Source organism: Rhyacophila brunnea, unplaced genomic scaffold (genome assembly GCF_057557595.1).
Source record: "Rhyacophila brunnea isolate RB1 unplaced genomic scaffold, BYU_Rbru_1.0 scaffold_22, whole genome shotgun sequence".
In the NCBI taxonomy this organism is placed as follows: Eukaryota; Metazoa; Arthropoda; class Insecta; order Trichoptera; family Rhyacophilidae; genus Rhyacophila; species Rhyacophila brunnea.
In genome coordinates, this window is record NW_028232882.1 from 31,716,619 (window position 1) to 31,730,501 (window position 13,883).

The window sequence follows — 13,883 nt, forward strand, 5'->3', positions numbered from 1 at the left end:
AGGCAGCGAATTTATTATTGTCGGCCATTTGCAATTCCTTACGTAAACAAACGATTAAACATCAGAGTGACAGTTGGTACTTTAAAAATAAAAACAATGAGAAACCATTATATAATTTAGTAATATAAGTTAAAGTGTATAGAAATAAACCAACGGCGTTCCAATAAGCGGTCCTTTTTCTTGAGTGTGTAATTTAACAAGATAATTAAGAGCTAGTCAAAGAATCTAGTTTATCACAAGTTTTGTTACGCCAAAGAAGTATAACTTCTAACGCGCGTATATAAGTACACACACCGATTTTTTTTAAGACGCCGTTAGATTTATCGACGAAATTACATATTATTCTGATAGGAAAGTGTCGACAATGTTTTAAAGAAATAAAAACAAGGTTTTTTTTTAAATTGATGACTGAATCATATTTAAAAAAAACTCGGTGAATTTTCCGGTAGATAGATTTTTTAACTAAGTCGAATAGTTTGAAATATTGGCGCGAAAGGTATCAGAATTACAAGAACCAAAGGTAGATTTTGAAAAAACCTCTATATAGAGATTGACGCATATGAAAATATGTAAATAAAAAAGAACCCCATGTCTAGTTACGTACTAACTTTCATACAAAACGTGAAGAGCTTGAAAGGCAATAGCTAAATAGATCGCAACTACGTAGGTACTCACAATGATATTTGAAGTTAAAAAATATTGTCAAACAATTAAAACATTGATTAAAAGTTATTAGAATTACAATTAAAAATATCAATAACCAAATTATTACCATCGTTGACAATTTAGCCGTAACCATAAATTATTGGTAGAAACTAGGGACCTACTACATCAATTGTTTTTTCAACGAAGAAAAATAATTACAAGATAAAAAGAACTTTTTATATACCACGTTTTTAAATGTTCTGTTGAATCATATAAACTTGAAAATTCTATGTATTAATAATTTAGGACAAATAAGGCAATTGTCAACAAATCATTTTTTTGCTATTTTGCAACAAACAAACAAATATAGAATACCGAAATGTCATTTTGATTTCCATAGTAACGCACGTATATATTAATAATTTAGTTGCTAGGAACACCCCCTTAGCAACCAATAATAGTGGATTGGATTACGGATTTCTTCCGAAATAACTTTTCATACAAAACAGAATTAACTGAAAATGAATTCAATTCTACTTAAAGATGGCTAAAAGTATTAAAAGAATACATTGGCATCGTGTTCTGATATATTCTAAAAGTTTCAAATGTCTAGCTAGTCGGGAAGTTAGTTATAAATCGATTGCAAGATTTGTACTGGATAAACAACCACCGGACAAACAAGAATACGAGCTAAGAAAAACGTGGTAAATAAGTCAGTCGTTCATGTTGTGTATGGACCTACAAACATTGGCATTAATATTGGATTAAAGTAATTCGCGTTTATTTCATAGATTCTAATGTATTTACATTTTACATGCTTGGGTTATTGACGTGTGTGTTGCCGTCTTCTTATCTTCTCATGACAAGATTACAAAAAAATTCAAAACTTAGAAATCATCAGAATTACAAATTCTAATAACCAAATTACCATCACTATTAATCAGTGTTGACAATAATGGTCACTTCTTTAAAGTGAAAGACAGTAATTAAAGATTTTTTTTTCTCTTATTTAAATAAAGTAATATATTCCTTCTTTAAGATGAAAGGAAAGATTAATTGATTTGCATGCTAAACCGAAATGCATCTTAATTAAAATGTGCAAAAACACCACTCCGCACACATATGGATATTCATGGTTTATTTAAATTCGAAAATTAAAAATGTAAAATGTCTTAAAATAAAAGGTGAACAACATAAATATATTATTAATCGAGGCCATACACATATTATATTCGCCGATAACATGCATGCTTATACTATGAATTGTGTGTCATTGGTAGCTTCATAAATAATAAGGAAAGAAGATACTCAGGTAAAGAAAAAAATAATAATATTAATACTATCGAGTATCGACCGACGATTTTTGATGGAATTTGAATTTAAATTCTAATGGATTATTTGCAGGATTTATTTATGGGTTTGTTGAATATATAAAAAAAACCGTTGCATATAAGTAGAGTTGGGTATTTCCCGAGATTCGGGATTTCCCGAAATGATGAAATTTTGAATTCTCCAGATTCGGGATTTCCAGAAAATAATTCTCGAGAATTCTCGAGATATCGGGAAGTTTAAAAAAAAACCTGTAAAAATCCTAAAATCAATGTAAAAACAGACAAATTCCAAAAAAATATGATTTTATTTATTTACGAGATATTTATTTATTTATCTTTATTTAGATTTTTCATTTATTATTTATCTTTATTTAGAAGATTAACAAAATACAAGTAGGTAAACAAAAATAATTCAAAACATTACTTATTAAAATGGAAAATCAAATCACACAGACTGTCAATCGCTAATTACGTACGCTTTTGAGATACAAAATTCCCTGATGTTGCAAAAATTGCGCTCAATTTGAGTCGACGTTGGCTTAATTGTGTTAAATACCCCGATCAGTCTTTGAATGTTGTGTTTTCTGTCCACTTTTTTCAAATCATTTCATCATCAATTGATAATAAAGAAATCCCGACTCCATACTCTGACTCGTGCACAAATTGAAAAACAATAGGTATGTGTAGGTACTTGCCAGACCCAGGATTCGAACCTGGGACCCATGACGCTATAGGCCGACGCTTAAGCCGTAGGTAGAATTTTTTACAAATACCTCAACTACTCATAAATTGTTTGTTGTATTCTTTTTTATTGTGATCATTGACTTAATAGGTAGTTTTTACCTATTTTATTGTATTAATTTATTATATAAGTTAGAGTTAACTGTATTCTTTGGCATTGTGTATTTCACATTGGTGAGTAAGCATAGTACCTGAAGATGCCGAGAGGCGAAACCAGGGTTGCAAAAAATGGCTAAAATGATATATGTAGTATAAAAATAGGTTGAAACTCATATTATATTGATGAGCAAACTTTCAACCATCTGTCTGAGACGAACTCTTTAGTTCTTTGGCAGTGTAATTACCAGGAGAGACTTATGATTGGTTGCTTAAAACCCATTCACTGCGGACCTTTTAATTAATATTTAATTATCACATTTAAATAACATGCTAATTATATATAATGGCCACCTGATGGGCAACACACCAGCTGAGTTGGACGCAGTGAATCGGTATCGGTAAAAGAGGTGGAGCACCCTCGCGACATATAGATGAAATCAATAATTCGACTAGATCTTTAATGGTGTTGAAAAATCCGCTCAGCCAACTCAGTGACAACTGGACTTTCCATTCTGCACACGTAGACCACGAGACTCAGAAAAGGGGCAACGACTAATGGGAAGCTACTCATCTGTAGGTTTAGATACCATGTAGGATTGGTCTGGCTCTAGGTCCTAGGAAGTGTTGTGCACTTTTTAGGTATTAAATTCTGCACCCGCAATTCTGACCACAGTCAACCAAACGATTGATAGTCAGTGATGAGTTTAATTTCAGATGTTCAAGCTGCTTTCGAATGATACCAATTTTATCAAGAACCTATCCAAATGGGTTACATGTAAATTGTACGTAAATCATTTCACCGTAGCACAGTTCGCCGTGAGCTTTATTATCGGAAAGAGATGACCGTATACTATACGGTCTCCAATTTTATTAGATTCAATATGAACATTAATTCAATTTTCATTGCAGATTTTGGCAAAATTCATGAATTCAAGAATGAAAACCTAACCTAACCTAACAAATAATCCAATATATCGACTATTTTCAAAATTTGTTTGCTGAAAAGTATAAACTGACAAGAACCGTGTTTTATTTAGACATGAATTTTATGCCAGTAGGTCCTATACGACCAAGGAGGTTGGACGGTCTTTAATATACTGCCATATATTTTCGACACATCATTTCACGGTGAAGTGTGATACGGCGAACTGCATACGTACAAGGTTTCGAACACGATCCAAATGGAAATGTTGCAATTAGTTTTGGATTCACGCATGTGTATGAAAAGCTGGCTCAAATCAGAGTTTTAGAAAATAAAAACAATCTTGACTTGCTCTGCCGTCATTTATATTTAATGACATGAAGTGTCCTCTGTACCCGTGTACTGATACTCTGCTGAAACAGAGGAGTCAGGAGTTTAAAGTGATAAATCTAATGAGGGAACGGAATTACTTCGTATTCCATATTACGCAGCAAATTTTTCAAATTCCTCAAAGTTGGCATTGGTTGACATCAAGTCGGCGTGGCCAATCGGGCCCATGTGTGGACAGACCCTGGAAAACAGCTACGCTAACATCAATCGGATAATATCAACGGGCAGTCCCAGAGGACGTGTTCAGGGTCTTGATGGTCGTGCCAGCATGTGCATTCCGGGCCATGTCCTATCAAGCGAAAACCATGCAGCTGCTACATCAGTCCCGTGCAGCATCGCTTCGGGACAAAGAAGTGTGGCACTAAAATCTTTTCATTCTGACACGTTTATAGCGTCATGGAAGGCGGCCGTGCACAAACAGCGGCTGCATATACATGGCGGGTGGAGATGGGGAAACTCACATCATTGGCTCAAATCATAATATATGGGAACAAACCTAGTATTATTAAACAACCACATTAATAATTTATTTCAATCTCACCTTGACAATGCCTTCTTGTTCTCGTTCACCAACGCCCAAAACCTGCATGGCACCTCTCAGGGAAGCCCAATCGGCTCCACCACCTCCTCTTCCTGCACTGCAATCACCCCCACCTTGGTTCAAATAGAAATACTTGTCTGCTTCCACCAGACCGTATTTCCGTTTCTCCTCTTCGCTCAAACCGGCCAACAGTTCATAAAACACATGATAGTTTCTCTCGCCGGGCGCTTGGGTCACGATTCTTGACTTTTCAAGAAGGTACTGCGTCACTCTGGCACCAGCTATTGCACCATTTTCAAAAAACACTTCAAGATATTTACCGAAACGAGAACTGTTGTCGTTTCTCGCAGTTCTTGCATTACCGAAAGCCTCTAATAAAGGCGCGGCTTCTAGTATTTGTTCAGGGACAAGCGGTTGTCCTCTAGCCGGCGGGGCTACTGCCGCTAAATACTGCACTACTAATTTCGTTGATTCCGTCTTCCCTGCTCCACTTTCTCCTGATATGACTACGGCTTGAGGTTCCGGTAGTCTGGCGTAGGCGGCAGCGCCTATCGCGAAGAGATGCGGCGGCAGGGTGCCGGGTAGTTTGCCCCGGTAGCGCTGCGCCACCTCGAGGCCGTAAGCGTCATCGAACATCTTGTAAGGGTTGACGGCCACCAGGATGCTGCCTGCGTACGTGTAGACGAGGTTCCTCTCGTATCTGAGCTTGAGATTCCAGAGGAGCGCCGCTTCGTGCAGGTCGTCCAGGCGGGTCATGTCCTCGACACCGGAGGCGCCGAGGTCTCGCCGGGCGCGTATTCCGCCCTCTCCGCTCTGCAGGGTGAACGTTTGCGGCTGCAAGAACAAAAAAACAATACATTAGTGATTTGACATTAAATCTTCAAGATAAAATGACATGCAAAAATTGTCAGATTAAATGGTGACATAAATGAATAGATAATGATAACACACATCAAGATCAAGACACCCAACGTATTCGGTAATCTTGTAGAGGTTTACTCAACCCTACAATAATTGACGCATTATATTTATATAGCATAGACAATAAATACGAACAGGAAATGACAGTAAGTAAATCAGTTGCATTTCGGCCCTTCAACAGTGTAGCCCATTTACGCGCGCAGCTCCGAGTAACATTTAACCTCAAATCAGTCCTGTATTAGTGCTATGTCTACCCAAACTTTATATCTACAATATATAAACAAGAAAATGCGATCACTGTGTATCATTCTGGCATCAAATTGCCATGTCACGCACACTCAACGCAACCTTCCAGAACAGATATTAATAACATCTACATCAGCATCTTCGAGATAACCCCTGATAAACTTCAGTAGAATACGCTTACACTAAGAAGAATGTGCTTGGAAGATTGGAAGGCTAACATTTAGCACATGTAGGTATGTTGTCATACAACCAGAGACATATCGCTCGAAGAACAGATCACCGCTGGACAAATCACGTCATCCAGTAGTACCTAAGAGATATGAATAGCCCTACAGGCGAAGAAAAGCTGTATCAATAACATGGTCCAGTTTAGCGTAACCTGCGCATGTACTTGGCAACAAAAGACCAAGAGCCTACAAGAATAGAGAGGCCTTCACCCACAAATAGATTGGGAGTAAGGCTCTCCTTTCTGTCCCCACTGTTTTTATATAATAATATATACTTACCTTATTTCAATAAGGAAACTACCTACTCAAAATTTCAAGGTTTTGAGTTAATAATGCTATTCGATATAGAAAGGTCTTCTTTTTATAATTCAGCAAAAAAAAGAGTTATAAATTTCTTCAATGTGCCATAAATCAAATAACCCTTTCTGAGATTAATCATTAATTCAACTATATACTGATGTGTCTGGGTTAAATACTGTGAAATTTCTTTGTGCATTACTGAATTCCATTAAACTGACTAAACTTAATTTTAGAAACATTTTAAAGGACTTAAAATCAAGGCTTTAAAATTAAAATGAGAATTTATGAAAAAAAATCAAACGCCATTATCTTGGAACGAGGTTTTTTGAGTTATTTCCATATTGAAATATAATATGCTAGCGATATAAACATCTATTGGGTATCATGATTTGCCCAACGATGATACCTTCATCGAGCAATATGGTTTACCCATCTACACTTAGAGGCCTTTACGCTTTATATGACACTCCAACATTTTTATTTTCTTTTTTACCGATCAATTTAACTTTATACCGTAATAAATAATACGCTGATGTCAATTAGTATTACATAATATTTTAGTTTAGCTATGATTCGATTATCGCACCTTCTGTGAGCTAGTCTGATATTTTTGCAGAATAGAAAATTAATACGTACTTACATCGAAATTAATACAATTCTATAAAATTAAATCTCAGTTATCTTATCAATACTTTGACGATCTCTCCTCATTAGTGTTATCAAACCGTATAAACTTCCTGGTTAAGTGTCGTTATTATAATATATTTGATTTAATAACAATGTTAGAACAGAGTAAAGTGAAAATTCTTCGTTAATGGAGGTGGCCAATTTAATTAAAGAAAATAATTAATTAAATGTACATATTATTCTGACCGACGTTGTGAAGAAAACGATCGGTTTCCAAACTTTGCATGTTGTAGAGTTTCATAATTGATTTCTTAACATAACCAGAAATGACCATTACCGGTTGTTACAATAACATAAACTACACAAACGCTATCAATATGCCTATCGATTTTACGTCATGACGCTTTCGTTATTAATTGTTTTATTATATTATCACAAAATCAAATTTTTGTAAATTCTTACTGGCCATTCGCCATTTTTTTCTTCAGCTCTATCATTATCAAGAACGCTACGAGCCGGCGTGTCTCCACCTATCGTGTTGAGCTCCATCAAAATTTTGGCTTGCTTCTTCTTTTACGATCTATTGGACTCAACATCACTCTCTTCGCCGGTTTACTGTCATCAATATATTGAAGTTAATGCCCCCATCAAACCACATATGATCAAAATCGGACGTATCACGTGACGCCACGTTTGGTGTCTCAGGAGCAGTTACCCAAGACTGAGGTAAGCATACACACAAATGTGCTTTAACTTAATTTACATGACTTTAAGTTAACATTACCCATGGGAGAGGTTCTTTAACGATCTATTGGGCTAAGCATTACTCTCTTCGCCGGTTTACTATCATCTATACATTGAAGTTAATGGCCCCACCAAACACACGGTCAAAATCGGACTATCACGTGACCCTACGTTTGGTGTCTCAGGAGCAGTTACCCAAGACTTAGGTAACCATGCACTCAAATGTTTTAACTGAATTTACATTACTTTCAGTTGACATTACCCACGGGAGAGAGGGCACGTGGAGAAAAAATTAAAAATTATAAAAAAGTGAAGAGATCTTCACGTTGGCAATATGACGCCGCAAATCTTCTGAATGCAACAAAAATGACCATTGTGGTGACCAGGTCAGACGGTTTGATGGGCCCAACAGCTGGTTAAATCGACTTGACCAGCTCTTCCCTTTCCATACACATTTTAGGATATTCCCAGAAGATGTGGTTTGCGTCCTGTATTTCTCCGCCACATGGACATGTTGAACGGGTAACAAGACGAAGTTCATGGAGCCTGTTTCCATGCAGTGTAAATACTAGCAGGATCTCTCAATTTGCATTTAACTTAACTAACAGAACTGTACTGCAATCTCTGCACAGACCACAGAACTTAGCGGGTACCCCAAGCATACAGAAATCCATATAATAAGCAGATTTTTGCCCTGTCTCTTCTGTACAAGATATAGCCAGTCCAGTCTTCCAATCTTCGTGTAGATCACAGAAATTTTCCGGTAACCTAAGGCCTAAGCAAACGGCAGTCATCAGTAGCTCCATTTAGTCAGCGAATTGATCGACATTATACTCTTTGCCAGTTCTACGTTCTGCATGATCTAGCCAGCGTAGTCTCACACTCTGAATTTATATAACTGCGTTACAATTTTCGTACAGACCATATTAGCATAACACTGTTGGTCTATGTCAAGCACCACTATAGTCAGGCTGTGACACAAAACTGTAAACTTCGATCGTAGTTTTAGTTATCGGTCATACTTCGAAATGCAATATGGTAACTGATGATTGTTTGACATTGAAATAAATGGTAATAAATTGAACGAAATACAATCGAAAACCTTAATTTATTGCGAACAGGGCGCATTGCATTTGAAGATAATCAATAACTAGCACCACCATCGTAAATCGCAACTTAGTGGCACGACCTTGGGCCTAATATATACGACGGATAATAATTATGTCCAGGTTTCCAAAGTGTAGGTAAATACAAGTGCCTTCTACAGCTTATGAATTAATAACATATTGTTGTAATTCCTAAGACTAAACCGGTTTTGATAGTTTATAAAAGTTACCACAAATGAAAAAAATCAGCTTAGAAAGTTAATAATATAATATATTTCTGACAATGTAATTCTATGCTGTTATATTATATGGTTTTGTTTCTGTGTGTATATATTTTCTTCTACATTCTGCTACCATCATCATACGAGTGAACGAATCATCAACGTCCAATACTGCTATTTTAAGTTTGTTTAACTTCACATATAACAATATATATTATATTATCTAATTTATCATTTCACTACATCGCACAGTTAAAATAAACTATGTAAAATAAATAGTAGCAAAGATTGCCCTCGCAAAAAAAAAAGATTTGAGAAGCTTGGGATTAAAGAGCATAAGCAGAGTAAATCGACTTAAAAGTTAGTGTTTTCCTAATATATATAATATATGTGTAAGTAATTATAACTTATCATCTACCCATACAGATACAATTTTAAGTTAACAACATGTCGCAGTTGTAGACACATCGATAAGAATACCTTTGATTGCCACATCAAAACTTAATAAGCAGGTAAATTAATCACACACTTTCCTACTGAAATAATTCACTTAAACCACTATATTTAAAAAAAAATTAATACACACATAAGCAAAGGCCCTTTCGAATTTAGAGAATTCATTATTTCACTTTATATCCGCAAGGCGTATTAATATTTTTTAAACTTTATTATATATGTAAGTACACATTAATTTAATAAATAAATAAACTTTTTTTTAGAAAATATAACAATATAATATATGCGGAATATGGTACATGCATTCACAGCACTTTATAAACAAATAATAATCAATTAATAGAGAAATGCAAATGATTGTCACATACCCCATGTTGCGCGATCGCAAAGTTAAATAATCAATCTTATGTGACCCATAAAGCTGAAATTAACCCCAATTCACGAGTCGCCCTTAGCCAAAAAATAAACAATACGGTCCGTTCACATCGAGAATCACAACAAAACTGATTTTTTCCATAAAAGTTGAACGGAACCAGTAAACAAACTCGTTCTTGGCTACCCGTATTCATTAGCCACATTTTCGACTTGGCTCTACGAATCCAGTGGCGGTGCGTGATGAGACGAAATCAATTTACATTTTTCAACATAAATTTCCGTTTGCATGCTACATATCATGTACTTCGCGTGGTAGCATAGGTGTTAAATATTTGGTCTATGAAATGTTCTCAATAAAATTTTACGACCTAGATGTACAAAAAATACCTTATATAAAACACTTCAGCGCATCTATTCCATACACAAGGCTGCTGTCGGCGGCAATCAACGGTAGTTTATCAAATTTGTGTATTGAGGTGGTTAATTCTTACAATAAGTTAACCGTCTAAACCAGGTGTAGTCAACCTGTCCCTACCGCCCACTAGTGGGTGTTCCAGCTTCCATGGTGGGCGGTAGGGGTATTAAAAACATGTTCATTATGTTTTAATAAAATTCCCCGTGACAATTTAAATTTCAGAAAATATACTACTTGTATCGCCCTCGCATAAGTTTAGTTCAGTTTATTGATACCTTTTCCTACCTCATATCTTGTGGAATCAGGCTTAAGTGCTGTTAATCATAGGTATATGGCCAAAGAAAGAAACCGCCTGAATATTTCCGAAAGAGGACACCTTTGTTTGTTCCTCACAAAAATTGAGTCAGATATCCAGTATTTAGCTTCGCAGCATCAGCCTCAGGGATCTTACTAATAATTTAATTAATTAAATGTAATTTCATCAGACTTAATGCTTATATGTATGCAAAGTATAAATAAAAAGATAGATTTAAAAGATAGATAGATAATAGTAAGTTGTTTTATAAAGATTTATTCTGCCAAACTTAGAGAAAGTCTGACATAAAGTATTTGGTAAGTAATTATTATTATATGCTTTAACTTGGTGTAACTCTGCTTTATAAATTTTATAAAGTAAAGTTACTTCCCTACTTTATAAATCACCATTACTGTGGAACCGGTGGGTGGTATGTATAAAAAGGTTGACTATCCTTTTGACAGTTTAGACTCTAAACTGCCTATCTTGCTCTATCTTTTCGAGTGTCACCATTAACCCCAAAACCCCAGTGTATCGTTCGAGTGATAAACATAACCATTTGCATACTAGTGCATGAGTGCATGACTCAGGACCTGCTCCAGCCATAAAGCAAAACAACATCAAGGTTAGTGCCTGGATCGACTCCCGTTCACACTGCACTCCATCTACGGAACTAACGTGTACGAATGAGAAGAATTCGTAGATCTCAAGGTATAATACAATCGTGGCACATTCTTCTCGGTGCACGAGCCATCACTGCGAGCACATTCTTGATATTAATTTATGCATGTCAAAAGCGATTTTCGCGTAATATTGGACATGCAAGCTGCCCGCTCTATTTTTCCACCATATCATTATAAAGCGAGTGAAACTAATTAGGGTTATCGTATTATCATTTCAATTACCTACTCGTATTGGGTTTCGCTTTTTTTAATTGGTGGAATATCAGTGCAACGAGCCGTGAGGAATCAGATAAGTGCACCATTTCAACCACTGCCTATTCTGCTCATTAACCACTGGACAGTTTTAATAGGGAGGTGACATACATTAAATTAGTGATGCGACTCAAAAGAAAAGTTTATTTCTGTTAGATACTATTCCAAATTCAAAAGGGTGTCCGTCAGGGGTGTATCGTCTCCCACAAGGCAGACTATATTCAGGGGCCGTGGCACTGAATTGCAAATTACGATGGAATGAAATATGAAGATTTTTGATTGCATATTTCGTTCAAATTATTACCATTTATCATATTGTATTCGAATTATGAGTAATAACTAGCACTACCATGAAGTTTACAGTTTCACGTGCCACGGACTTACTAAAGTGGGCCTTGCCTCTCCTCACACGGGCTATACTGCCCTTCTAAGGAAGAAGGCAGTAACTGACTCTCACACACTTTCAAGATAAATGACATAATGTGTTTTTTTTCAAACTTTAGTACTGTGAATTAATAAAAAACGGTGATAATTTGTATTAGTAGGATGTTAAAATACAAACAAAGTAATAATAAACGAGCAGTAACTGCAATGAATAGGTGCAATTACTGCCTTTTTGCTAAAAAAATTGTATTATTTTAGAAGATGTCTATTTTTTCACTAATGATTTTAACGGTATTTTAGTGATAATACTGATTTTAAAGTGAACAGAATATATATCTTTCAAAATTACCTAACGGATGGCATTCATAACTCAATTTCACAAATTTTGCGAGTTAGGTACTGCCTTCTTTCTTGGAAGGGCAGTATACCGCCCATACCCTTTAATTTATATGTAAATTGCTAGGGCCATGAAAGAGTGGAGGTTATTTTTAATAAAACGTAGAAATTCTTTTTACTGTCTCGGGTCCCTATAATCCTGGTCCCGGGAGATAAAATATCAGAATATGTGCTAAAAACAAAAATAGGTGCTAAAAATTTAAATAAGTATCACAGTAAATCATATAATATTTCAACAGTTTAATTTATTATTTATTCACAAATAGAAAACGCTTTACTACAATAAATAATAAAATAATGCTTCAAATTTTCGAAAGTGATTCTTTGACGATTGGATCCTAGCAATTTTTTATACTTGGAAAAACTTCTTTCTACTTGGTTATACTTACAGATGTTATTATTGCGTATGTAAATGAAACTATTTCTGAAGTAGAAAAAATTGACGCATCTGAGGCACACTATTTATGAGGAAAACACTATTTAATTTTGTACTTATTTTTATTCCAATTGGTCCAGGAACTTTTTCTTATTTTAGCAGCAGTCTTGTTTAAAATCCAGTCCTGCGTTAAGAAAATTGACAGGTTGTTTTTCAATATCATTATAGTTTGAGTGAATGGCTAATACCCATTTCTAATTTAACAAACTTCTTTCGGAGACTAACAAGATCTACATTCAATTGGTTGTAAAGCAAAATGAAAATAATAGTATACTTAACAAAGAAAAAAGTAATCTTATTAACGATTTTATAATCGAAATAATATGTTTACATGTAAATTGTACGTAAAACATTTCACCGTGGCACAGTTCACCGTGAGTTTTCTTATCGGAAAAAGATGACCGATTTTATTCAATATGAACATTAATTCAATTTTCATAGCTGATTTTGGCAAAATTCATGAATTCAAGAATGAAAGCCTAACATAACCTAATCTAACCTAACAAATAATCCAGTATATCGGCTATTTTCAAATTTTTATTTGCTGCTGGCTTCCTGTAAACCGATAAGAACCGTGATTTATTTAGACATGAATTTCACCTCAGTACCTACTATACGACCCGAAGAGGTTGGACGGTCTTTAATATACAGCCATATATTTCCGATACAACATTTCACGGTGAAGTGTGATACGGCGAACTACATACGTACAAGTTTCCGGACACGAAATACTATAAACATACCACATAAGCGTGAAGTTCGATACTTTTGACAGAAAATATGACGTAGTCAGAGCGACGCCGAGCGAGAGAAAACGATACGATAGGCTTCATGTAAGAGTAAGAGCATCAGATATAATAACGGTAACAATTTAGATTTACACCATGTAATTCGTGCGCAGTAGAAAAAATCGCAATCTGCGCAATTTCAAGGTTAAGTTTTTTAAGCAAATGCCATCTCAATTATTGGTTGGAGACTATTTGTTTTTAACTTCTCATAATTGTCATGCCTTGAATAAATTATTATTATATTCATTACGCTATATTATTTACCCATAGGTAATACCAATAAATAATATAATTACATTGTTGGCCAACACCGTTGTGCAGAGTGAGGACAATCTCGGCACG

The 13,883-nt window shown here is 35.2% G+C and overlaps 1 protein-coding gene across 1 annotated transcript in view; it reads right to left on the minus strand.

Moving 5' to 3' along the window:
• Window positions 1–13,883, minus strand: part of Myo10A (unconventional myosin 10A) — a 257,780-nt gene that overhangs the window by 162,820 nt on the left and 81,077 nt on the right. The window contains exon 3 of the mRNA XM_085949682.1: window positions 4,670–5,503. Within this exon, the coding sequence (XP_085805808.1) occupies window positions 4,670–5,503 (834 nt within the window). The remainder of the gene's footprint in view (window positions 1–4,669; window positions 5,504–13,883) is intronic.